The sequence below is a fragment of the Dasypus novemcinctus genome, chromosome 12 (genome assembly GCF_030445035.2).
Source record: "Dasypus novemcinctus isolate mDasNov1 chromosome 12, mDasNov1.1.hap2, whole genome shotgun sequence".
In the NCBI taxonomy this organism is placed as follows: Eukaryota; Metazoa; Chordata; class Mammalia; order Cingulata; family Dasypodidae; genus Dasypus; species Dasypus novemcinctus.
In genome coordinates, this window is record NC_080684.1 from 36,947,362 (window position 1) to 36,969,722 (window position 22,361).

Consider the following 22,361-nt stretch of genomic DNA (forward strand, 5'->3'; position numbering starts at 1 on the left):
CCCGGTAGCATATGGAGAAGACAGAGCCGCTCGCCATGTTATAAATATTATTTAAAAAACAAAACAAAACACACGTACGCTGGGCCCCAGGGCTGGAGGAAGCGGTGGTAGCGCCCTGGGGCCAGGGCAGGCAGGAGCAGGCACTGGTGCTGGCGGGTGAGGACCCTGCCCTCTGGCCCCTGGGCTGCGCCCACCAGCCTGGCCCTCCTGGGCAACCCCCCTCTCATTTTATCTACTGGCGTCACCCACCACACCCCACATACCACCAACCTCTGGTCTGGGGCTGAGGGCAAGGCCTGCACTAGTTGTCCGGAGGTGGGGGGCCCTTGAACACCAAGAGCAACCTGGAGAGGTACCAACAGTGGTGAGTCGGGGGTGGGTGACTGGGGGGAAAGTGGGCACAGACCAGATGAGGAAGGAGCCTGGGGCAGACGGTGAGGGTGACCTGGGAGCCACAGCCTCACACCGACCGGGGCGGAGAACAGCCATCGGGTCACTGGTGGTCATCCAGCTGCTGCAGGAGCGTCCGCCGGCGCCTCTCCAGCTCACCCTCACTCAGCTCACTCTCCGATGTGTCCCAGCCTGTCTGTTGGAGCAAAGGCACAGCTGATGCGAGGCCTCCACCGCCGAGCGCCACCGAGACGCAGAGCGTGTGTTCCAGGTGGGCCAGGGCGCTGGCCTCTCACCTTCTCCTTCTTGATTCCAAAGCCCGGCGAGCGGTTAGGAAGCTCTGTCCGCCGGAGCTCCCTGTCCTTGTCCTGCTCTTGTTCTTTCTCGTCGCTCTCCTTGCCGGCTTTCTCCTCAGGATCTGTCTCACTTTCGGGACTGTTCTGTAAGAGCCCAGAGCCCACCTTTCAGTTCCTGGGAAAGAGGTGCGGTGGGAAAGGCCTCATAAACTAGCAGGACATGGGGAGAAGCGCCTTCTGTACTCACCGACTTGTGTCTTCTCTTCTTATTTTTCTTTTTTGGTTTCTTGGCTTTCCGAAGGCCATGATCTAGAAATGGGAAATTCCCCTAATAAGTCCCAGGACTTTTTTCTGCCACATAGCAGAAAAACCTCCTGTCCCTTCGCCACCATTTCCACCTTTAGTCTATATAGGGGCCAGGACCCCATGGTCTGAGGCACAAGCCTGAGCAGGCTGAAGGAAGTCCCGCTTTGCTCCGGCTCTTCCACAGGCTCGGCCTACCCATCCCCTTTCCCTCGGAGGCCAGGCTCCCCGGCGCCCCCCTGGTCTGGCCTGCCATGGACCTCCTCCCTCCCCATTGCTCCCAACACTTGTGCAGATGCCAGGACCCTAGCAACTGCTCACCTGATCCGAGGAGAAGGCGGGAGGATGGAGAGCCCCGTCCTCCAAGGGCAGCACCCCCACTTTCAACAGAATCAAGCGAGGAAGAGGGCTCAGAGCCTGACTCCGAGGGGTTCCGCCGCCTCCGCTTGGGGGGCCGGAGAGACGATGGGGGCAGCTCCTCCTCTTCCGACTCAGAGCCCTGGGCAGATGGGCAGACACTGAGCACTGCGGCCCTGAGCCAGGACAGAGGGTCTCTGGCCTCCAGAGCCCTCAAGTCTGGGAACTGGGACAGGAGGCTCCTGGGCCAAAGGAATCCTCAAATCTCCCTCCAAAGGAGGAAATGAAGGAGGGAAATGAGAAAACTTTATTTCCCCCAAACAGCCCAGCCTCACCCACTTCCCTTCCACCTGCCAACTCACTGAGGGTGAGTGGGAACGCTTGTGATGGTGCTTCTTGCCCTTTCTGCCGTGCTTCCGGCCTTTGGTGTGGAGGTGCTGGCATTCGCTCTGCAGGGGCAGAGGGGGGGAAGGGTGAGGGAGGCACCGGGCTAGCCCCGCGAAGGCCCCTGCAGCCTCCAGCTGACCTTGCCTCCCTCCTAGGACTAGGCCCTTCTGCCTATCCCGGGGCCCTCTAAGACCAGGGAAAGGTGACAAGTCCCTGGGGTCTCTGTCGAGGGGCCCAGGGAATTCAAGGGCCTGGGACAGATCCAGAGGAGACGGCTGGCCTCACCTCCAGCACCTGCAGGAACTCCCGGAAGAGCCGGATCCGCTCCGACTCCAGGGTGATCTGCTCAAAGGCTGAGTCACACACAAAGCGCTCACGGACCTTGAACGGGGAGAGCACTGCTGATCAGACCAGCCCAGCACGGCACGGACACAGCCACGAGCACAGGGCAGGGCTGGGGCAGAGGAAGGAAGGGAGCTGCAGCTGGCCCGGAGCTGTGCTTAGGACCGGGACGGGCCCTCAGTGGTCGCGAAGTACCGCTGCCCTCGGGGTCGAGGGGGTGGTGGCTGGTGCCAGGCTGCGGTCCTGACCTCTTCCCAGGCAGTGCCCAGCTCCAGGGCAGGCACGGCCTGCCTCAGCATGCTTCGGAAGGCAGCTTCCCTGCGCCGCGTCCGCCGAGCCTCCTCCTTCTCCCGTTCCCTCTCCCGGGCTTCTGCTTTCTCCAGCAGCTAAGGGCAGTAAGGACACAGGACAGGGTCACCCCGGAGGGGGTGCCCAGATCCCACCCAGGCACACCGTAGCAGGTGGGAAATCCCCCTGAACTGGGGGGGAGAGTCACACAAGACCCCGGGATGAGGAGAGCACTGAGCCCCAGCGATGGTACTGCCCGGCCGCTCACACTGTTGAAGGTCAGCTTGATGTTGCCTGCGTCCAGCGCAGCAGCCCTCTTGTCAAAGCTTATGACGTGGGCGAAGTCCTCGAAGGCCGTGTTCACTTCCACGCAGAAGCCCCGGTCCTGCGGGCACAGCAGCACGTGAGCCCGTCGCCCCGCCGGCCCGAGGCCCAGGCCGGCCTCCTGGGCAGGCAGAGCCGTCAGACCGCAGGCAGCTCAGGACAGCCCTGGAGTGGCCACACTCGATGCCAAGGCGCCGTCACCTGCAGGCAGGCTCCCCGGGCCGCCCTCGGTTCGCGTCATCCAGCGGCAGGTTGCTGAGGGCTGGCTCCCGGGGGCGGGGAGGAGTCTCCAGGGCTTCACCCTGTGGCTTCTCCCTCCCTCCCTGCCTGCTGACTGACCCCGAGTGCCCTTTGTTCCTTTGGCCTCGAGCCCTGGCCCGGCTTCCTGTCACTCAGTAATGCTTCCCCGCATTCTCAGTCAACATCTCCAGGTGCCCGCGTGGTCCCTAACCTTGACCCCCCAAGCACCCTGTGGCTGTATCATTTACTGGGTGCTGCTGTTTTCCAGGTACCACACTGAGTGCTTCACACACACTATCTCATTCAGTCCTCGTGTGTGTCTAAACAACAGGTCCTATTATCCTAATTTTACAGAGAAGAAACAAATATTTAGAGAAACCAGAGCACTTGCCAAGGTCTCACAGCTAACATGTGGCCGAGTTAAGGACTGTCCGCCTGTCTTTCTAACAGCAAAGCACTCTCCCCGCCCCCACCCAGATCATGCATTCCTCAGAAGAAATAGAGGCCTGCAGGGTGCAATTCCCAACAGTACTAAAAACACCTCGGGCTCCATCCCGAGGTGCCGGGCCCTGTGCTCCTCCCTAAGCCTCACAACAGCTCCACTGAAGTGAAGGCCTGGAAAAGTGATCCAAGTTGGCCCAAGATGACACAGCAGTAAAGGGTGCCCCTGGAGGTGAAAGCTGGCCCCCACGTCTGGTCGTCCCCACTGCTCCCCTCCCTCCACACAGCCAGCGGGTGCCAGGGGCAGGCCCTTCCCACTTCTTTCCAAGAGGACTTCCTCAGCCCATGCTCTCCTCTCCAGCCCTTCGCAGTCATGTGACTCCCGGTCCAACCCCATCCTCGGGCCCAGCTCCTCCCGTCGGGCACAGGCCTCACGTTAACAGAACATACTCCTTTCCACCCTGCTCCCACCTTCCTCATGCTAAAAGCCTCTGCTGCTTTCCATTTGCTTCAAAATCTCTTGAAGCATAAAGGAAAAAGAATAAACATTTATTAAGGCTTACTATGAGCAAAACACTACAAACGTACTTTTAATTCTCACAACCTAGCGCACAGATGGTCCCTGTTAAGACGAGGAAGCCGTGGCTCAGAGATACTGCCTGGAAGGTTGGTGAGGTCTCAGAGCCGTGAGATGGGCGGACAGGCAGGAGTGACTGGACTCGAAAGCCTGTGCCGCCCTTCCACCCTCTAGCGTCCTGCTAGACAAACCCAAGGGCCCTTCTCAGCCCTCACGAATCCTCAGAGCCCCTGCTGTTCCCGTCTTCAACACCGCCCTCCCTGGGCACCCGCCTGTCTCTCTGACCTCTGACCACCCTGTGGCACCCGCCTGTGAACAGCGCTTAGTCCTTTTTCACCACCCGACCTATACTCTCGCCAGCAATCTCATCCCCGACCTGTGTTCTGATCTTCAGGACACAGGTATTTCATAGACACCTCAAGTTCAGCGCCCAAGAGAAGTCACTTCCTGTGAGGCCCCGCCCCACCCCATGATCGTCCACTTTCCAGCTGCTCCACGTCCGGCCTCTTTCTATTGTCCTGTGGACAAGAAGTGCCATCACAGTGTGCCTGGCTGCTGGGTGGCCACTGGGGCCCCTGGGCACATCTGCCCTGCTTAGGCAGGAGCCCAAAAGGGGCAGCGTGAAGGGGAACTTCCAAGAAGCTTCTTTCTTGGGTGGTGTGGGGACGGGCCTCGGCGAGAACAGGATCCTGAGGCCTGCCAGCAGTACCAGCTGCTCTGTGGCTACAAGTTAACTGTCCTGTAGAATGTGGCCATCCTGGCATTAGATATTTCTACTCTGATTATCCTTTTAAAGCACAGGATTCATTTGTTTTATTCCTCCCCACCCCAGGTTGCATATGAGAATAATTCCCCAGTTGGAATTCCTATTCTCTCCAGACTGCTCTTCCTGCTTGATCCTTGCCAACAGTGTCATCATCCGCCCATGCCGCCTCCAACTTTTTCCCTCAATTTCACAAGCACTCAGTCAATTCTACCTCTGAGCGACACCCCACTGGTTTTAAAGATTTTTTTTCTTTTTCTTTTAACAGAACTTTTTTTTCCCAATATATAGAACCTTCCCTTATACAGAACCTCAATATATAAGTGATGGAAGTGGAGCTGCTCTACTTGAAAACAAGGGAAGTTGTGTAGAACATGCACACACACTCAAATCAAGCCCCCTTGCTGGTCCCAACGTACCTCTGAGGAAACCTAGGGGGTCTCAGAACCCAGTTTGAGCACTGCCGCTCTCCCTCCTCATCCGCCATCCTCAGCCTCTGCCGAGTTCAGGCTGACTCAGCTCCCACCCAGGCCGCTGCGGCAGGCTCCTGCTTCATCTCCCTCTCACCCTCTCCCACACTCTCACCCAGCCTCCAGAGTGCAGGGCTTCTTAGACTTCTACCAACTATCCCCAACAGCAGAGGAGAGGTCTGGGAGTGAGTCAGAAGAGGATGACTCAGGCTCAACATTTATTTCAATTACTTGCCACTACCAATTTTGGTATCTTGTGGCTTCAAGAACTGTCCTACCACCACCACCACCAGCAGGGTACAAGGACCCCAGTCCGAGGTACTGCTCGACACTACCAGCAGGGGCTTTCCCTCAGACACCCATCTGATCACATCATTCTCTGGCTCCTTGTTACAAGATAAAAATCCATATTTCTTAGTTTACCATTCAAGGCATATACCCATGGCTCTATTTTCCAATTGGGACATGTGGCTCCAGAAAACAGAAGAAGCCATAGGGACAGTATGATACATCTTACCTAACAGTGGAGTAATTTCAAAATATTAAATTTGTATTAAATAAAACTGATTTTAAAAAGGAGACGTAATATGGTATTAACATGCAAAACTTGCACAGACTTGTAAGGTAAACATAGGACTTCAAAGAAATGTGGTGTGTGCAGCAGGACGTTCCTAACTTTACTCCCAGGCCCCTCTCACTCTAGGTGCAAGTTACTCTCTTCTGTAATTTAGGTATGATTTGGTAGAAAACACCTCCATTTTCCAGATGAGGAAACCAAGGCTCAGGGTAGTTAAGTAGCCTGTCCAAAGTCACACAACTAGTAAGTGGTTAAGCTGGACTTTCAGCCAGGCAGTCTGGTTCCAGAGTCTTGCTCCTAATCACTGTGCTACACTGTCGCAAACCGTCTCATCAAGTGCATTAGAATGATCTTCACTTCAGCAAAGAAATATGCTTTCTCCTTTGTTTTGTTTTTTGCCTTTTGAAAAACAAGGCTCTCCTAGACTGACACTCACTCACTTTTCCACCTGCGTAGACATGGCTATCAAGAACGACTTCTCCAGTATAAAAGGGGACAGACTTCTCAGCTCAAGTCCACTGCCTGCCTTGCAAACCAGCCCAGTGATGCTAGACAATGCCAATGTTCAAGAGAAGCTGAAAATACAGATTTTGTTCTGCAATCTGATTTAAAAATGGCAGCAATGCATTCCAGATTTTTCTAAAATAGTGTGGGTCAGAAAGAATGTATCTGTAGGCTACCAGTTCACAGTTAGCTGTGCTTCTCAGTCCTCAAACTCGCCATGCGCTTTCCATCCCCCATCTTTGCTCCTGTGGTGCCCCTGCCCAGAAGGCTCCACTCTCTGCCACCTACGCATCCTCCAAGGCGCACGCAGGTCAAACACCAATTCTGACTCCCGTCTTCACAACAACACTCGACCCTCAGTATGATAGTCTTGATATCTATCTTCCTATTATACCATGAGCTTCTTAAGGGTAGGAATTTAGTTTTATTCATTTCTGTATCCCCAGCACACAGTAAAGGGTCACAGTGGGTACCTGCGGAACGGAGCTCCAATGCTCCTGCAAAACACGATTTATCAGGGAGTCCTGCCCAGGGAGCACGCCCTGCACCCAACCCACAGCCACCCAGGACCCCAGGCCTCCCTCACCTTAAGGATGTCTTTAATGATCTTCTTCTCATCATGGAATCGTGCCTTCAACTCCTCCACATAGAACTTGAACAAGTCCAGAGGGGTGGAGCCTGCGGGGGAGGGAGGGAGGGGGGCCTGGCGGGCGGCAGCTTCCCAAGGCCGGGGGGTGGGGTGGTGGACAGGACCAGGGAGTAGGGGTGCAGAGAGGTCGGCCGGCGGTGCAGGAAGCCAGGCCAGGCCTGGCTGCCTTACCCGGCTGGCCCAGCATATTGGCAAAGCGGACATCCGTGCTGACTGCTGGGTACAGCTCCATCCAAGTGGACATAGAATGCAGCTGCCCTGTCTCGTGCAGCTCGTCCAGGAAGGTCTGAGCAGGGAGAGGCCAGTTACAGGGAGAGTGAGACAGAGCCCGAGACTGGGGAGGAGAAGAGGGGCTGACAGAGGCAGAGGCAGGGGCAGTCCAGACAGGGAGATGCAGGCAAGGGAGGCAGAGGCGAAGAAGTCCAGGTGGGGAGACAAGGAGCAACATGGGAGAACGTACATGTACAGAAAGGGACAAGCCCAGGAGAGGAAAAAGAGCCAGCCCTGGAGCCAATGAAACAGAAACCTTCCTGCAGCACCAACTTCCCGGGACTTGGCTTCAGTTTCCTGACGGGTTCCAGCTAAGGCTCTCCCACCCTCACCCCCAAGCTGGGTGATCAGCTCTGCATGTCTGGGCCCCCACACCAAAAGAAAATAAACAGGGCCTGGCTGCCAAGGTGGTCTCGGGGTGGCGCAGTAACCTACTCTCCACAGAGGAGCGTGGCCCAGAGTAGATGGGAGGGAGCAGGAGCACAACTGCAGGCCGAGAGGCCTCGGGGATGTGGAGAGGGCGAGGCAGGCGGAGAGCAGGCAGCCTGGCCAGGCGGCATGCAGGGAGCGGGCGAAGAGGCCGTGGTCCAGGGCAGAAGCGCGCTCCCATCCAGAAGGGCGGCAAAGGTACCTGGAAGGCCTCCCGGTTCTTGCGCTGCTGGCGCCGCTCCCGAAGCCGGGCCCGCTCCCGCTCCTCCTCCTCCTCCTTCTCCAAAGCTCGGATGTGCTCCTCGAAGCAGATCAGCGCATCTTCCTTGTCCATGTCTACGGCAAGGAGGCGGCTCAGCGGGCACCGCGCCAGCAGCGCGCCCTCTCATCCCCTAGCACCCCCTGTGCTCCAAGGCTGCCACCCCTGCAGACGCCAGGGACACAAGGAAGGGCAAGGACGGGGACTCCAGTGGGAGAGGCCACTGGATGAGGGTGTTTCCGAGGATGATTGAGGGTATGAGAACAAAATTGGCACGTATTCAGCTCTTGCTGAAGCCACCACAAGGCCAGTTACCTTGGGGCCTCAGGTATCATGTCTTTTTTTTTTAAAGGAGATGCCAGGGATTGAACCCAGGACCTTGTACATGGGAAGCAGGTGCTCATGCACTGAGCTACACCCGCTCCCCTCCAGTGTCATGTCTTATGGGATTAGGAATCAATCAAGCTCTGATGCAACTTTAGGTTGTGAGTTTCTGATATTGCTGGTGATTATAGGCCAACAACAGTGTCCTGAACATCTGTGACCAGTTAAGGCCCGCAGCCCCAGGACAACCGAAGACCATATTTACACGAGCTATTAAAATACCATCATCCCCACCCTTGGGTCCCCTGGTTCCTACCCAGAGTGCTTCCTCCTAGGCTGCACAACATGCGGGTCAACAGCGGAGCCCTTGGGGGTGACCTGAAGCATTCTGGGATTCCCAGAGTCCAGAGGGGACGCAGGGGCTGAGTGCTGGGGGACTCCGGGGATGGGCAGGAGGTGCAGGGGTGCGGGCAGGAGGCAGGGCCTGGGGCCCCAGGTCAGTGAGCAAAGGGGAAGGGGCAGGTAGGAGTGGAGCCCCAGCTTACTCTGTAGCTGATGGTCCTGGGCAAAGCTGGGGTTATCCATGAGGTACTGCTGGGCCTGGGACCATGTGGTTTGGAAGTTGACACTACTCATCCCATCCAGGATACTCTTCAGGGCCTGGATATTGCGGCGCCGCAGCTGCTTGGCCTGTTCCTGGGGAGCCACGGGATCAGGGTAAGGCAGGGAAGGCTAGAGCTACTCAAGCAGGCCCGGGCAGGAGGACTTGGGGAAAGAAGGGCAGTGTGGGAACCCTAGCAGGAAAGCCAGACTCAAGGCTTTGACGTCCCTAGAAAGGGGAGGGAGCACAGGTTAGGCTGACCCCTCAGAAGCCCCTTCCTGCCCTTCCATGCCCAGGGTTGTGGCCCAGAGAAGAAAAGGGGTGTGTGTGCAGCATGGACATGGCAAACGCACACCAGCTTCCAAGCCAGGGGAGCAGAGAGGAGAAAGACCAAAGGCCGTAAGCAGACAGGCTTTCTCTCCAAGGACTAGCGTGGGACGGGAGGCTCTGGCCCTGTGACCGTTACCTTCTCCTTCTTGGCCAGGAAGAAGAGGACATCATCATAAACCTCTTTTCGATCTCTCTCAGGGACCACAGCCCAGACCTCCAGCTCCCCGAAGGTCTGCTCTGCCCTCCTGTGGAGCATACGGGCCGTGAGTCAGCAGCAGAGAACAACAGACCCCGGGCCCTGCTGTTCCCGTTCCCGGCGCCAGCCCAGCCCAGCCCCCTGACCGGTAGCGGGTGGTGGAGGTCATGCGCTCGTGCTGCTCCAGGAAATGCTGCAGCGTCTGCTTGGCCTCCTTAGCCCTCAGCCGGGCCTCCTCCTTCTCCTCCTTCTCCCGCTGGGCCTTGTAGGCATTGAATGCCTGCTTTTTCTCGCTCAGTTTGGGCAAGGCACTGGCGTGCAGAAGGGGGCAGTGGGGAGGAGATGGAGAAGAAGTCAGTCTAAAGCACCCTACCCGGGCCAGAGTAGGGTAATGGGACACTGGGGATGGGTCTCCACAGAGCTGAGCGTGAGCTCCAGGCATGGGCACAACAGGGAGGCAAGACAGCTCTCCTGGATATAGGCAGGGGCGAGACGTAGTGAGGGAAAGAGATTAGGCTCCAAGACACTAGTAATCCTGGGCCCTTTTTCTTTCTTTCAGGTCACAGGCCTCTGCCCTATCTAAACCCTCTTTCCCCAAATAATCCAATTCAATTCAGTTCAACTCAGTTCAATTCAACAAGCATTTATTGGAGGTCTCGTGTCAGATCCCTTTCCCCTTCCTTTCCTGGGGGGCCGTCAGCTGCTCTTTCCCTTGCACCCCCACCCTAGCCTATCACTTTCCTGACTCTGGACCCTTTGGGGACTTTCTCAGGGTGTTCCTGGCTCAAGTGCACTCATGAACAGGGCCTGAGGGGCCTGGCCCCTGCCCAGGCCTACCTGTAGCGGGGGTCGGTGACCACCATCTTCATGGCCTGTTCCCACGAGGCGTTGGAGGGGACAGCCTGGAATGGAGCAGGCGGGGGTCATAGGGCCTGCTCCCCTTCAGCCCCCGCCAGGCCTTCCCTGGGAGCCCCCCAGCACCTTGTCCCTCAGCAGCTCCTTGAACGCTTGTTTTGCTTTCTCCCGGTTGCTCCAGCTGAGGCCAGACCTTTCTGGTTCTGGCTTTGACTCCTCCTCCTCCTGCTGTGGTGGCTGATGCTGCCCCGTAGAACTGGGGGGCAGAGGGGACTCAGCACAGGAACCCCCAGTTCCCGTGGTTTCCAGCGCCCTGTGCTCTCAGCAACCCACCCCTCCCCCATGTTCCCAGGGCAGCCCTTCTCAGCCCTTCTCCCAAGAAGAGGTCAAGGCAGAGGTCAAGGGCGGAAGCAGGATGAGGGGCTGGGCACCCGAGGCCGGCAGCTAGGATGACACAGGGGCAGCCCTCACCTGCTGGGGCCCTCCTCCGGCTGCTGCAGGATCCCCTGCTCCAGGGCCTGGGCGGCCTCTGACACATCGCCATCTTCACTCCCACCCGGCTCGGGTTCCAGGAGGCCCGTGGGTATTGGGGTGGGGCCAGGAGGCGCCGGCGGGGGGTCGGGCTGTGGCTGAGGAGGCTGGGGCTGGAGCGCCTGTGGCGGCTGCTGCTGCTGCTGTTTCCTGCAGATGAGCCAGAAGAGGAGGGCCCAAGAACAGAGCAGGGAGAGAGGAGGTCAGGGAAGGATGGGGTGAGCACAGACCACCTGGCCAGGAGACCGCAGGCACACTGGCTCTTCCTCAGTGGAGGGGGGAGAATGGGGAGAGACAGTCCACTCCCGCCCCCTAGGGGGCCCCAAGGGAGGACGGACAGGTAGGAAGGCGGGTGAGTCACTCACCCTGCAGTCTCTTGTTTGACTAGAGCTGCAATGGGAGAAGACAGCATGGTCAGTCACAGGGTCACAAGGGCCCCCCACAGGAACCCCTACCCGAGCCCACCCCCTTATGCCCCCAGGACCCCTCACCCTCCAGGTCAGCCAGGTCCTTGGGCCGGGTCCAGCGGGACTCCTTACTCAGGTTGTTATAGTAGTAGGGTTTGCCTGTGTCCGACTTGTACTCTTTCCAGGGACACTGGGACAGCAGCAGCTGCAAGAGGATGGGTCAGGGGACATCAGCGGGCTGGGCATGCTCTCCAGCTACAGTTGGGGAGAAGGGGGAGCAGTGGGTGGGGGCCTGGCTCAACCTGGAGGAAGATGGACTTCCCAAGATCCTAGGAAGACTTTTCCAGGAGGGTGGGGTCGGTCAGGGATCTTGGGATCAGAGGAACCCTAAGTAACATGCATGGTTAGAGACTCAGGGGAGGCCAAGGGCTTAGAAAGGTCAGGGAAGTCAAAAGGAAAGGTCAGAAAGCTCTGCTTAGGACCTCCGCCTTGGACTTGAGCACGCTGGGCTTCTCCCACACGGACTGCTTGTTGTCAGCATTGTAGTAGTAGATGCGCCCATCTGGGGCCACATGCTCACTCCATAGGGCCCTCTGGGAGAGGGGGGAGCAGAGAATGGTGATCAGGGTCCCTCTCCCAAAGCCACTCTTCCTTACCCAAAAGACCTCATCATCAGCCCCCAACTTACAGCCTTTCTACCCAGGGACCCCTGAGTTGGGAGAACTTACCGGAGGACCTGTCCCAGACACAGCAGCTACAAAAGAGGTCAAAGGAAATATACTAAGCCCTTGTTCCAACCCCTATCTTATCCCCATTTATTCCTCCCTTATCCCATCCCAAATAAATATCCCCTGGTCCCATCAACATCCCCGGCTCCCTGGCATCCCAACAGGCATGGTCCAGGGTGGGCTCCAGTCTATGGTTCCCTCTCCCTTGTGTACCCCCCAACCTCCGAGCCTGGGGGGAGCAGGCCCCCAGAAGACTCACAGCTGGCGGTGTCCGCACCCGGAGCCGTCTGCCGAAGAAAGAGGAGGGGGAAGGGTTGGGGCCAAGCCCAGTGGCCCCCAGGACCCAGGCCATGGGGGATGGAGAAGCAGGCCAGGCCAGGAGTCAATGTCCTGGCACCCAGGGATCTCTGCTCCCTAACAGGCTTCCTCCACCCTCCACGGCTGTGGCTCTAAGATCCCGGGGGGGAGTCCCACAGCATCTCCTTTCTTCGTTTTCCTCAATGAGAGTGTTTTGTTGAGTCAATTCCTGAGGCCCAACTCTTCCACAGTAGATGCCAAATTTTACGTTCTACCCAGACTCCACACTGAGCAACAGCACAAGAAAGAGCAGCAAGATCCCAGGTGCTGTTGCCTCCTCCAAAGAGAAAGAGGATGTAGAAGAAGGGACGGTTTCCATGGGTCCTCAGTGCACATCCCTGGGAGGGTAAGGGGCGTGTGGCAGAAGCGTGTTCCTAAGGGAGCTGGGCATAAGCAGTGGGATAACGAGAGAATAGCCACGGCTTTAGGGACGAGTGGACAGTTTGAGAAGCGGAGTACAGGGCTGGAGAAGAGGAGCTGAGCGGGGAGTGCTGCTGGGGACCGGGGTGGAGGAGATGAGAAGAGGCAAAGAACGGAGGCCAGGTCCCCTGTCCTCCAAGTCAGACCCACAGGGCTGCAGGGCAGAGCCTGCTTCCTGTCAGCCCCCAGTGCTTACCGCTGCGGTGACGGGCACCGCTGGCATCAGCATGCCTGGCATCATGGGAGGTACCATTCCTGGTATCTATGGATACAAAGAAGATAAAAACCAGCTACCGAGGCCAGGGCACGCACAGGCAAGGAAGGCTCTCTGTGAGCCAGGGCGCCCCAAGGGGTCCTGAGAGATCCCTTTGGGGCCATGACCCTCGCCTGGCCTCCCTGAGGCAAGGCCCGGGTACGAGCCCTCGGCCCAGCCTGAGAGTTTTCTCCCGTCATTCTGAAGACTGGCCCAAAGCTCCCCTCCCTCCCCAGCTTCTGAAGCCCAGACGCCCAATCTCGTCCTCACCCTCGGATAAACTGGCAGGGCTTCCTGCGGCCCCCAGTGGAGGGGAGGTTTACCTGTGTGAGCGGTGGTGGTGCCCCCATTGGTGGAAGCATTGGGGGCATGATGCCAGGAGGCATGGGGGGGATGGCTGGTGGTCTCTGACTCATGGGGGGTAGCCCCATCGGAGGAAAGGGTGGGGGGATCCCTGGAGGGGGCATCTGGAAATGAGGAAGGGAAGAGACACTGAACAGAGAAGACAACGCCGTGGACCTGTCAGGAAATATCCACCTGCCTCCCACCCCCTCCCTCCATCCTGGCTCTGAGACAACTCCGAGGCTTTAGGCTGAGAAGCATAAGGCGTGAAACCCTCCTCACTACTGAGAAAGATGTAACGGGGGAGCCCTGTGGGTCTAACAGGCAAGCACTTGGCCTCTCGAAAGGTGGGGAGGGAAGGGCAGGGGAAGCACGGCAGCCTCCAGACTGCAGCTAGCAGGCTCGACGCCTTCAGCAACTCTCCCCAGACAGGCCTCGCAGGTGAAGGGGAGAAGGCAGGTGTCCAGCACCCAAACTGCCCCGGCCCCTGCTGCCCATCCCTTGTTTTTCCAACTCGATGACCACCAGTGCTATTCCAGCCTGACTTCTGTGGCATATTTAAAGAGCAAAGACAAGGAGTAGTGAAAGAGAAAGACAGCCCGCCCTGCCCTCACACTAAAGGAGTCTTTCCCCTTCCCCTTCTCCTACCCCCAGCCCCAGTGTGTCCCAGGAACAAAAGTCAAAGGGGGAACTGTCAACTTTATGGTCTAAGAGCTCAAAAGCGGCTCCCCCCACCACAATACCCAGGCAAAACCATCCCTCCTCCAAGGGCAGCAGAAGGGGCATTACATGAAAACCGTGCTGGCAGCGCAGCAGTGGCTAGGGCCTGGGGAGCTGAGGTGCAGGCTGGAAAAGCCAAGCCCAGGGAAAGACATAAAACTTACGAAGGGTGGTGGCATCATGGGGGGCCCCGGTGGGAAGGGGGCAGGCGCTGCTGGGGGCCGGGGACCAGAATCGGGAACCGACTGTTGAGGGAGAGAAAAGTCATAGGACCCAGGATGGGCACAGAGCTGGGCTTTTGCAGAAGGGAAGCAGAGGGGGAAGGATGAAAAAGGAGCACAAAGTCCAGAAGGAGGGTCTCCAAACCCAATATCCTGCCCACCCCAACAGCTCCGAGCCCAAGGCAGGTCTGCTCCCTCTTCTGCCAGTCCAGAGCCAGCAGGTTGGGCCCCGCAAACGTCATCTTCATTTTGGAAGTTTCCACCTTGCCAAAGCCACAGAAAAGATGGGAGAGGCACTACTGTGTAGGCAATGACTGGCTCTTCCCAAGGCTTCTTATCCATTATCCTCAATCCAGCCAAACAGAGGTCCTATAGAATTCCAACATATCCAGGGAGGGCGTGGCCTCTCTTCCTGTCCCCCTACCTGAATTAATCCAGTTGCAGAGACTCAATCCCAAAGCTCCCCAAATACAAACATTCACTAGCACATCTTAAGTATTAGTCTCCCTAACTCTCCTCTCTACCATCAGCCTCCTCCGCTCATTGACATCGTCGGTAGTCACCTGCTTCCTTTGACATCTTCCACTTCCACCCACCCATTTCATCTCTCTAACTCTACACCCCCCTCCCCAGCTTTTTCTCTGTGGCTATCCCTTCCCCTACAAATCTTGAACTCATTCCCCTGTGGATACAGGCTTTGAAGAGCCTAAGTCTCCTGATCCTACATCACCATCCATTAGTTTTCAGCTGAAATATCACTTACTCTAAGAAGCCTTCACAAATCTGTTTAAAGTAGAGCCTTCTAATCTTTTGTCTACCTGACTCCCTTCTTCCTTTCCTCCTAAAATAAATACAATTAATTATTATGTGTGCCTGGATATCTGTCTTCCCCCTACTAGAGTGATAATATCCCATGAGGGTAGGGGTCATGATGGGCTTGTTGACAGCTGGATTCCTGGCACCTGGCACAGTGTCTGGCACATAATAGGCACCTAACAAATACTGAATGAATTAATGAATGAATGAACAATTGAAGGAACAGATCCTTCTCATGCAGAAACTTCTTCATCCTAAAAGAAGTTTAGGACTTCATCGTAAAAGAGCAATAACTAAAAGTAAGCAAAAGGAAGGAAGGGAGGGAGGGGGGAAAAAAGACTTCCTCCTATATAGTCCCACACGGCCAAAATAACATGTAAGAGCTCATTTTAGCATGTGTTCATTTTAGCATCATTTTTAATGACAAAAGATTGGAATCAAATTAAATATCCATCAATAAGTGACTATGAAATTATTCCTAAACATAAAATGGGATGCTATGCAGTCATAAAAAAAGAATGAAGATACTCATTGTCTCAATATGGAAGAATCTCTAAGATATAATTCAAGTGGACAAAAGCAAGTTGCAGCAAAGTATGTGTATACACAGGATTCTATCACTTGCATAAAAACTGGAGACAAAAGATGATAGACAAAAAATTGGTGGAAGGGTGGCAGAGGTGAGGAGACTTCACTGTATACCCTTTTGTACCTTTTGAACATGCAACCATATGACTATATTATCCACTCAAAACAAAAATTTTTATGTGAATCGAGGCTCTGACCTTCCTCTTCACTGCCTGAGGGGTGGGAGGAGAGAGGTAGGAGTCTTAGACAAAAGGCAACAAATGGCTAGAGAGGACCCTCCTCACTGCTTCATTTCTCTAAATCCCTGATTGCCCCTATAATGAGAATCCTTGTCATTTTATTTTTTTAAAGATATTTTTACTTATTTATAAAAGATACATAGATTACATAAAATGTACATTAAACAATATAGGGGATCCCCATATGCCCCACTCCCCACACTTCCCACATTAACAACTCCTTTCATTAGTGTGGTACATTCATTGGAATTGATGAACACATTTTGGAGCACTGCTGCTGCCTGGATTATAGTTTACGCTGTAGTTTATACTCTCTCCCACTCCATTCTATAGGTTATGGCAGGATATATAATGTCTTGTATCAGTCTTTGCAATGTCATTCAAGACAATTCCAAGTCCCAAAAACGCCCCCACAATACACCTCTTTTTCCCTCTCCTTGCCTTCAGCAGCTCTAGTGGCCAATGTCTAAACATCAATGATATAATTTCTTCCATTGCTAGAATCATAGTACAGTCTATATTTTACTCCTCAATCCTGAGGATTCTGGGATGGTAATGCCCATGCCACCTCTAATTGAAAGGGGACTTCGATCCCACGTGGCTGATGGATGGCACTCTCTTTCTAGCAGTTGTAGCCTGTCTTGGTTTCCTCGCCATTTTAAAATGCTTTCTTATCTCTACCTTTAGCAACATCTGCCCTTCCTCTCCTCTGCTCCTTCTAAGGAGAGAAGGGTGTGCACCAAATCATTCCAACATAACTCACCTTTTCTTAGAGCTCAATGCTATCTGCCTTCTCCCCTCACCATGGGAAGGCAGAAACTAAACAATATGAGAGGAAATCCAATTTTCTGTCACTTTCCCATCTAAAACTGCCTTAAGACCCTCACTAACCTCCCAGATCCCACGTGATCATCTTTGGGTACTTCCCTATCTGAGAGGCTGGCACACCAACCATACAGCTGTCCAAGACGGAAACTTGTAAGCACACCAACCATACAGCTGTCCAAGACGGGAACCTGTAAGCACACCAACCATACAGCTGTCCAAGATGGAAACCTGTATGCACACCAACCATACAGCTGTCCAAGACTGAAACCTGTAAGTCACTTTCCATCCCACCCCCAGCCCCCACCAATCCACCACTGAATCCTGTTACTTTTACCTCCTACAGGTTCCCTGAATCCATATACTTCTTTCCCTTTCTTCATGGGGATGAAGCTCTCAACTTTTTTCATCTGGCCTACTGCAGGAGCTTCCCAGCTGGTCTCCCCACATCCACTGGTATCTGCAGTCAGCTGTAATGAGCTTTTCAAAGTGCACATCAGAACACCTTTCCTCCCAGCTTAAAACACTGCAATGGCCTCCCACTGCTCTCAGGGTAAACGCCCTGCCCACCGCCTGGAAGGCTCTGTGAGGTCTGCTTCCAACTGCCTCACTCATACTGTGTTCCAGCCATATTCACCTTCTTTCCGGTTCCCCCCTGGGACAGTGTGGCCCCCAAACCCACAACCTAGTCCTCACATCCTTCCCATCTCCTATCAATCATCATTTCCTCAGGGAAGCCTTTCCCACCCACTGGACTAGTCAGAGTCCCCTTTTACAAGAAGCTCCATGTGTCTTCCCTTCAGCAATGATCCATTGGAATTTTAGTTATTTGTGAAATTCTGATTGTACTATTTTATGTGGCACTAATAAAAAATGCTGCCTATTACATTATGATGCCCCATCTCTTTTTAAGATGCATCCTGCCTTCATAAGTGTTAAAATGTGAGTCTCAGGATGAATGAAATACAATAATATCTGTCACCCCCAGTAGACTAAAAACTCTTAAGAGGGCAGGGACTTCTGTTTTCACTCACCCCAATATCATATCTTATTAGCACAGTAAGTGCTAATAAATATTTGTTGACCGAATGGTCTTAGCAGATCCCACAAAACATGAGGGAGCCACTGGAAAGGTTTAGTAACTATTCAGAAAACGAAGAATTTCAGAGCTGGTCGAGACCTTGGCAACTCTCAAGGTAGTCCCCTCTTTTCAAATGGAAAAGCTAAGAGGGAAATAATCGGTCCAAGGTCCCACAGACATTGGAGATAGAGCCAGGACTGGATCCTATCTCTCCTCCCACCCTCCCTCCTTAAAGGCAGTCCCTGTCACAGGAAGCACATCTGTTTCTTCACGCTAGCATTTCTCCCGCAAGCCACATGGCTAACTCTGCAAGGATCCCAACTTTTCTTGCTCGAGAATCAACAGTGGCTCCCTACTGTCCACCCTACAGAATCTCTCAACCCACATTCAAAGCCTTTCAACAAAGACCCACCCCAATCTTTTCTTTGTTCATCCTGAAGCAGTGGCTTCCCTCCTCCTCTTGGCACAGGAACTGTTAAATACCCCCATATTCTTTTCATTTCCCTTTGCCTCTCTCTTTCTTCAAGATGACCCAATAGTCACCTCCTTCAGGTTATCCTTATGGCTCTCCCCACACACGCACACCTTCAGGATAAATGCTGTGCTTCTTTGCCCAGAGCGGCAGGCTACTCTGTGACTGTTTGCTGGGTGTTTCATGTGGGACTGCTTGTCTCCCCACTCAGGTGGAGATTTCTCTACATTCAGGGATTGAGTTTGCTCTTCGTAAACTCTGAGAGCCTGGCCAGCGCCCTGCACACAAAGCACTGTGATAAAAAAAATGCACACTTGTCTATAACCTTATTAGATTTTTGCACCTGGAATATCCTAAAACAGGAAAACGTGTGTGTATGGGCACAGGCACGTCCATAAAAGTTCTCTCAGCACAGGCTAACTGTGACAGAGAGAGGCAGCACAGGAGAGGTCTGTGAGACTGGGGAACGCAAACTGGGATTAAATACTGACATGGGAAAACCTACCTGTAGATAATAAAAAATTAAATGTATCTGACTGTCTCCAACTTGAGATGGAGACCCCTCCCAGAGGCAAGGGGGTCATGAGATAAAAATAAATTACTATCGACTTCCAAAGCCCTCACTTCCCGAGCCTCCCCTGTGCTGTGCTTCCCTCTTTCCTTGCCCTTACCTAGCTGCTGCTGTGCCTGTACAACTTTGGACTCTATTACAATTTCTAGGTGAGAATCTTAAGAAGTAACAAGTGAGGGAGAGGCCTATAGAAAGGGGGCTGAAATAGAAGCAGATCCAGCATCATCCCGGGAACAAAAACACACTTGTGAAGGCCAAACATTGCACTCAGGAAATAAACAGAATATGCAAATTCAGAACTAGAAACTAGAATACAGGTTTCCAGGGGCCAGGGTGGGGGTTCAGAAGGGGAGTTAATGCTTAATGGGTACAGAGCTTGTTTGGGGTGATGGAAAAGTTTTGTTTAATGGATGGTGGTGGCAGCATGACATTGTGAAAATTCTTACCACCACCAAACAGTATATTTTAAAGTGGTTAAGGTTGGAAATTTTAGGTTGTATGTATATCACCAAAATAAAAACCTTAAAAAAAAATCATTGAACTGTACAACATAAAGACTGAACCCTAATATAAACTATGGACTCTGCTTAATTGTAAATTATAATAACATTTCATCAGTTGCAACAAAGGTACCACACTCATGCAAAGTGTTAAAGAGGGAAAACTGTGTGTTCTCTAATAAAAAGGGAGGAAACAAAAAAGGGAAGGGGAAAAAACCCCACAACCAAAAAAACCATACTTGTGGGGTGGGGCAAGACAATGAAGAGATCACTGATCATCAGATCATGGCATGTTCACTTGGGACAGTGCAAGGACCCCTACCTGCCAGAGGCCATCAATCCTACAGCCTCCACATCTAAAGGGGCACCCCAGAAGTAAGGACTCAGAAGGAAGGACAAAAGCAGAAAAGGAGAATAGAAAGAAGGAACAGCAGGGAAGGAGGGAAAAATAAGAGCTAACATTTATTGAACACTTATTATGAGCCAGATACCACCCCACTCATTTAATCCTCGCAACCAGCCCAGGGGTTATTATTCTCCCCTTTTTGTAAACAAAGAAACTAAGGTTCAGAAAGATCAAGTAACTTGCCCAAGGTTCCAAGAGATTAAATAGCAGAGGCAGGTTTGGAATCCAAGCAGTCTAACACCAAAACCTGTGCTTTCGACTACTATACAAAGCTGCTTCCGAAAAAAAGATGACAGGTCCACAGAAGATATTTTACACCCCAATCCTCGAACAATCCTGAAATCCTCTGAGAGCCAGCTGGGTGATCTCAAGATCTGCCTGGTCTACTCCACTTCCTGAAGTGATTTGTGTGGGAAAATGAAGGCTGAGAGGCACATCTCGCAGAAGAGGTAGCCATGACCACAAGCATGCATCAGGGGGCTGGGAAACCAGCTGATCACCCCATCTACCTGCTGTTCTTCTTGAGCTGCCTCAAATAGCTCCAGCCCTTCCCTCCCTATTTCCCAAAGCATCCTAGTCCCACTGTCCTGCACCGACCTGCCTATTTTCTCCTGCTCCCCCCAAACACTGACTGCTTTACTAGACAAGGTTTTTTGTTACTTCCCTCTGGTCCTGCCATCTCATCTCTCTTCCTCTGCCTAACAGAATGTTACTTCTGGCCTTCACCCTTCTTGATTTAGGTCTCAGCCTCCTCCTCCACCTGAAAGAGTTCTCCTTCCCTCCCTCCAGCAGCACTCTGGAGCACCGGCTGGCACGCCTGCCTGCAGGCTTTGTGCCGGCTCCCATCCCCCACATCCCTGAGGATTTTCTCCAGCCCCAGCTCAAGGCCTCCCCTCCATCTTCATCCTTCTTTCATTTGCTTCCTCCACATCCTAGAAACCCTTCTCCTGAACCCCCTCCTCAAGAATTACCCGGTTTTGAAGTTGGAAGAGATCTGGGGTATTATTCTCATGCATTTTCTTTTCTTTTTTAATTGATGGGAAATCTGAGGCCCAAAAAAGGGCAGTGACTTGCCCAAGGTCACACACAGTTTATTACGGCAGGACCAGGGCTGGGATAAGGGGCCTCTGCTCTTGGACCACCCAGCATAGGGTGGGGGACAGGAGCCTCTCTTTCCTCAGTAACCCCCTCCCCATCTCAGGAGAAAATGTCTTGCAAAGGCAGGGAAATGGAGGGGGAGGTCTCCAAGTGGTCTGGGGGCGGGGCACCCGAGGCCTTCCAGAGGGAGCAGGCACTGGGTCTGGCGGAGAGGCAGGTCGCACGCCAAATATCCCAGGACGGGCAACTATGGTCCCCACGTCTCCCCTCGTCCGCGCGTCCCACATCTCGCGACCCCCCTCTGCCTTCGCGACCTTCCTCCACAATCCCACACTTCACTTCTTCCTTCCTCCTCCCACCGAGTCCCGCAACTCTCTCTCCTCCACAACCCCCTCTTCATGCTCCATCATGGCCTCCCCCGCCCCTTCTCCCCCACATCCCCGCCCCCATCCCCCCTCCCGGGCTCCTCTCCCTCACCCCTCCATCCCCTCGCCCTCCCCCAGGGTCCCGGGTACCCCCGGTGGCCTCCCCGCCGCCCCCCGGCCCCGGCCCGGGCCGTAGGGGGCGCTGTGGGACCGCCCCGGGACCCGCCACCCCCGCGCGGGGACGTTACCATGCCAGAGCCTCCGAGCAGCTGGGCCGGCTCAGCCCACCCGCCAGTAAAAGCCGCTCTGATTGGCCGCGCCGCAGCCGGCAAGGCGGGGCCGCTGGGGGTCGCACCCCTTCGTGGCCGCGACTGCGGTGGCTCCCACGGCGGAGCCGGGCTCCCGACGCGCTCGGTGCGCCCGGGCGCGGCCCCGCCCCCGCGCCGCCGGGCCCGCCCCCCGGGGAGGCGGGGAGGCGGGGCGCGCCCGTCCCCGGGCTCTGGCGGACCGCACGCGCGGCCGGAACCCGCCCGAACAAAGGCGCGTGCCGGGTAACTCGGAGCGCGCCCGCAACTTCTGCCTTCCCGCCCTGCCCGCCCGCAGCTCGGCACCTCGGGCCGCCCGCCTCCCGGGGCTTCCGCGCGCGGCTGGCACGTCGGCCCCGCACGCGCGCTCGAAGCGGCCAGAACTCGGGCGCTCGCTTCGCGTACCGGGCACAGGATCGAAGCGTGTGTTTCGCATATAGGGATAGCTTTGCACTTAGCAAAACATTTCCTAATTTGATGGGTAGTTAGGTTTAGAACTTTTAAATTCATTTATTCAACAATTATCTATTGAGCGCCCATTATGTCTGGAACGTTCCAGGCACTGGACATATAACGGGGTGGTTGTTTTTTTTTTTTTAATTCGGGCAAAATCTCCGAAATCCCTGTGCTCATAGAGCACACACGTTCCTCTCAAGTGACCCTGAAGTTACTTCTTTTAGGCTCTGTCTTTCACCCAACCGTGAGTTAGAAGAGAGCAGGGGCGCAGTTTTTTTTAACTGGTATTAAGAGTGTGACATAGCTTCGGGTGACGGGCTCAGAGGCCAAGGTGCAACCTTCCTTCCTTCGGGTTTATCTGTGAGGCACTGATGGGAAAATTCGTGCCAGGTCTGCCCTGACTCCCTAAGATCTATTTCCTGGGTCTGTCTCGTACAAAGGCTGGTGATGACATAAGGTCACTGGTAAATGGAAAAGTCTAAGGATTC

General features: G+C 54.5%; 1 protein-coding gene across 7 annotated transcripts; it reads right to left on the bottom strand.

The window, feature by feature from the left end:
• Positions 1-33: 33 nt before the first annotated feature.
• Positions 34-21,410, bottom strand: PRPF40B (pre-mRNA processing factor 40 homolog B). Of its 7 annotated transcripts, XM_012522549.4 has the most exons (26): positions 21,361-21,410; positions 14,095-14,175; positions 13,192-13,335; positions 12,812-12,877; positions 12,098-12,125; positions 11,839-11,864; positions 11,593-11,703; positions 11,195-11,315; positions 11,069-11,093; positions 10,644-10,853; positions 10,299-10,428; positions 10,155-10,219; positions 9,464-9,628; positions 9,258-9,366; positions 8,736-8,886; positions 7,810-7,943; positions 7,080-7,194; positions 6,846-6,937; positions 2,632-2,748; positions 2,324-2,461; positions 2,019-2,114; positions 1,709-1,795; positions 1,311-1,488; positions 934-995; positions 687-830; positions 34-586 (listed from the first exon to the last, which is right to left on the bottom strand). In XM_012522549.4, the coding sequence occupies exons 1-26, from the start codon at positions 21,361-21,363 to the stop codon at positions 494-496; spliced, it is 2,691 nt and encodes an 896-aa protein (XP_012378003.1). In that variant the 5' UTR covers positions 21,364-21,410; the 3' UTR covers positions 34-493. The 7 variants fall into 7 exon arrangements, with proteins under 7 accessions (XP_012378003.1, XP_012378006.1, XP_012377997.1 ...); XM_012522552.3 differs by lacking the exon at positions 14,095-14,175 and having other exon boundaries at positions 21,361-21,399; XM_012522543.4 differs by lacking the exon at positions 21,361-21,410 and having other exon boundaries at positions 14,095-14,595.
• Positions 21,411-22,361: the final 951 nt, after the last annotated feature.

What these genes read in the sequence shown, in the direction of transcription:
- PRPF40B (XM_012522543.4), bottom strand. Translation starts at nt 14,493, where the DNA reads ATGGATAAGAAGCCTTGGGAAGAGCCAGTCATTGCCTACACAGTAGTG. An exon ending in GGGTGCGGACACCGCCAGCT is followed by an intron (nt 11,865 to 12,097) that starts GTGAGTCTTCTG and finishes CCTCTTTTGTAG; the next exon opens with CTGCTGTGTCTGGGACAGGT. An exon ending in CAATATGCTGGGCCAGCCGG is followed by an intron (nt 6,938 to 7,079) that starts GTAAGGCAGCCA and finishes CCTCCCCCGCAG; the next exon opens with GCTCCACCCCTCTGGACTTG.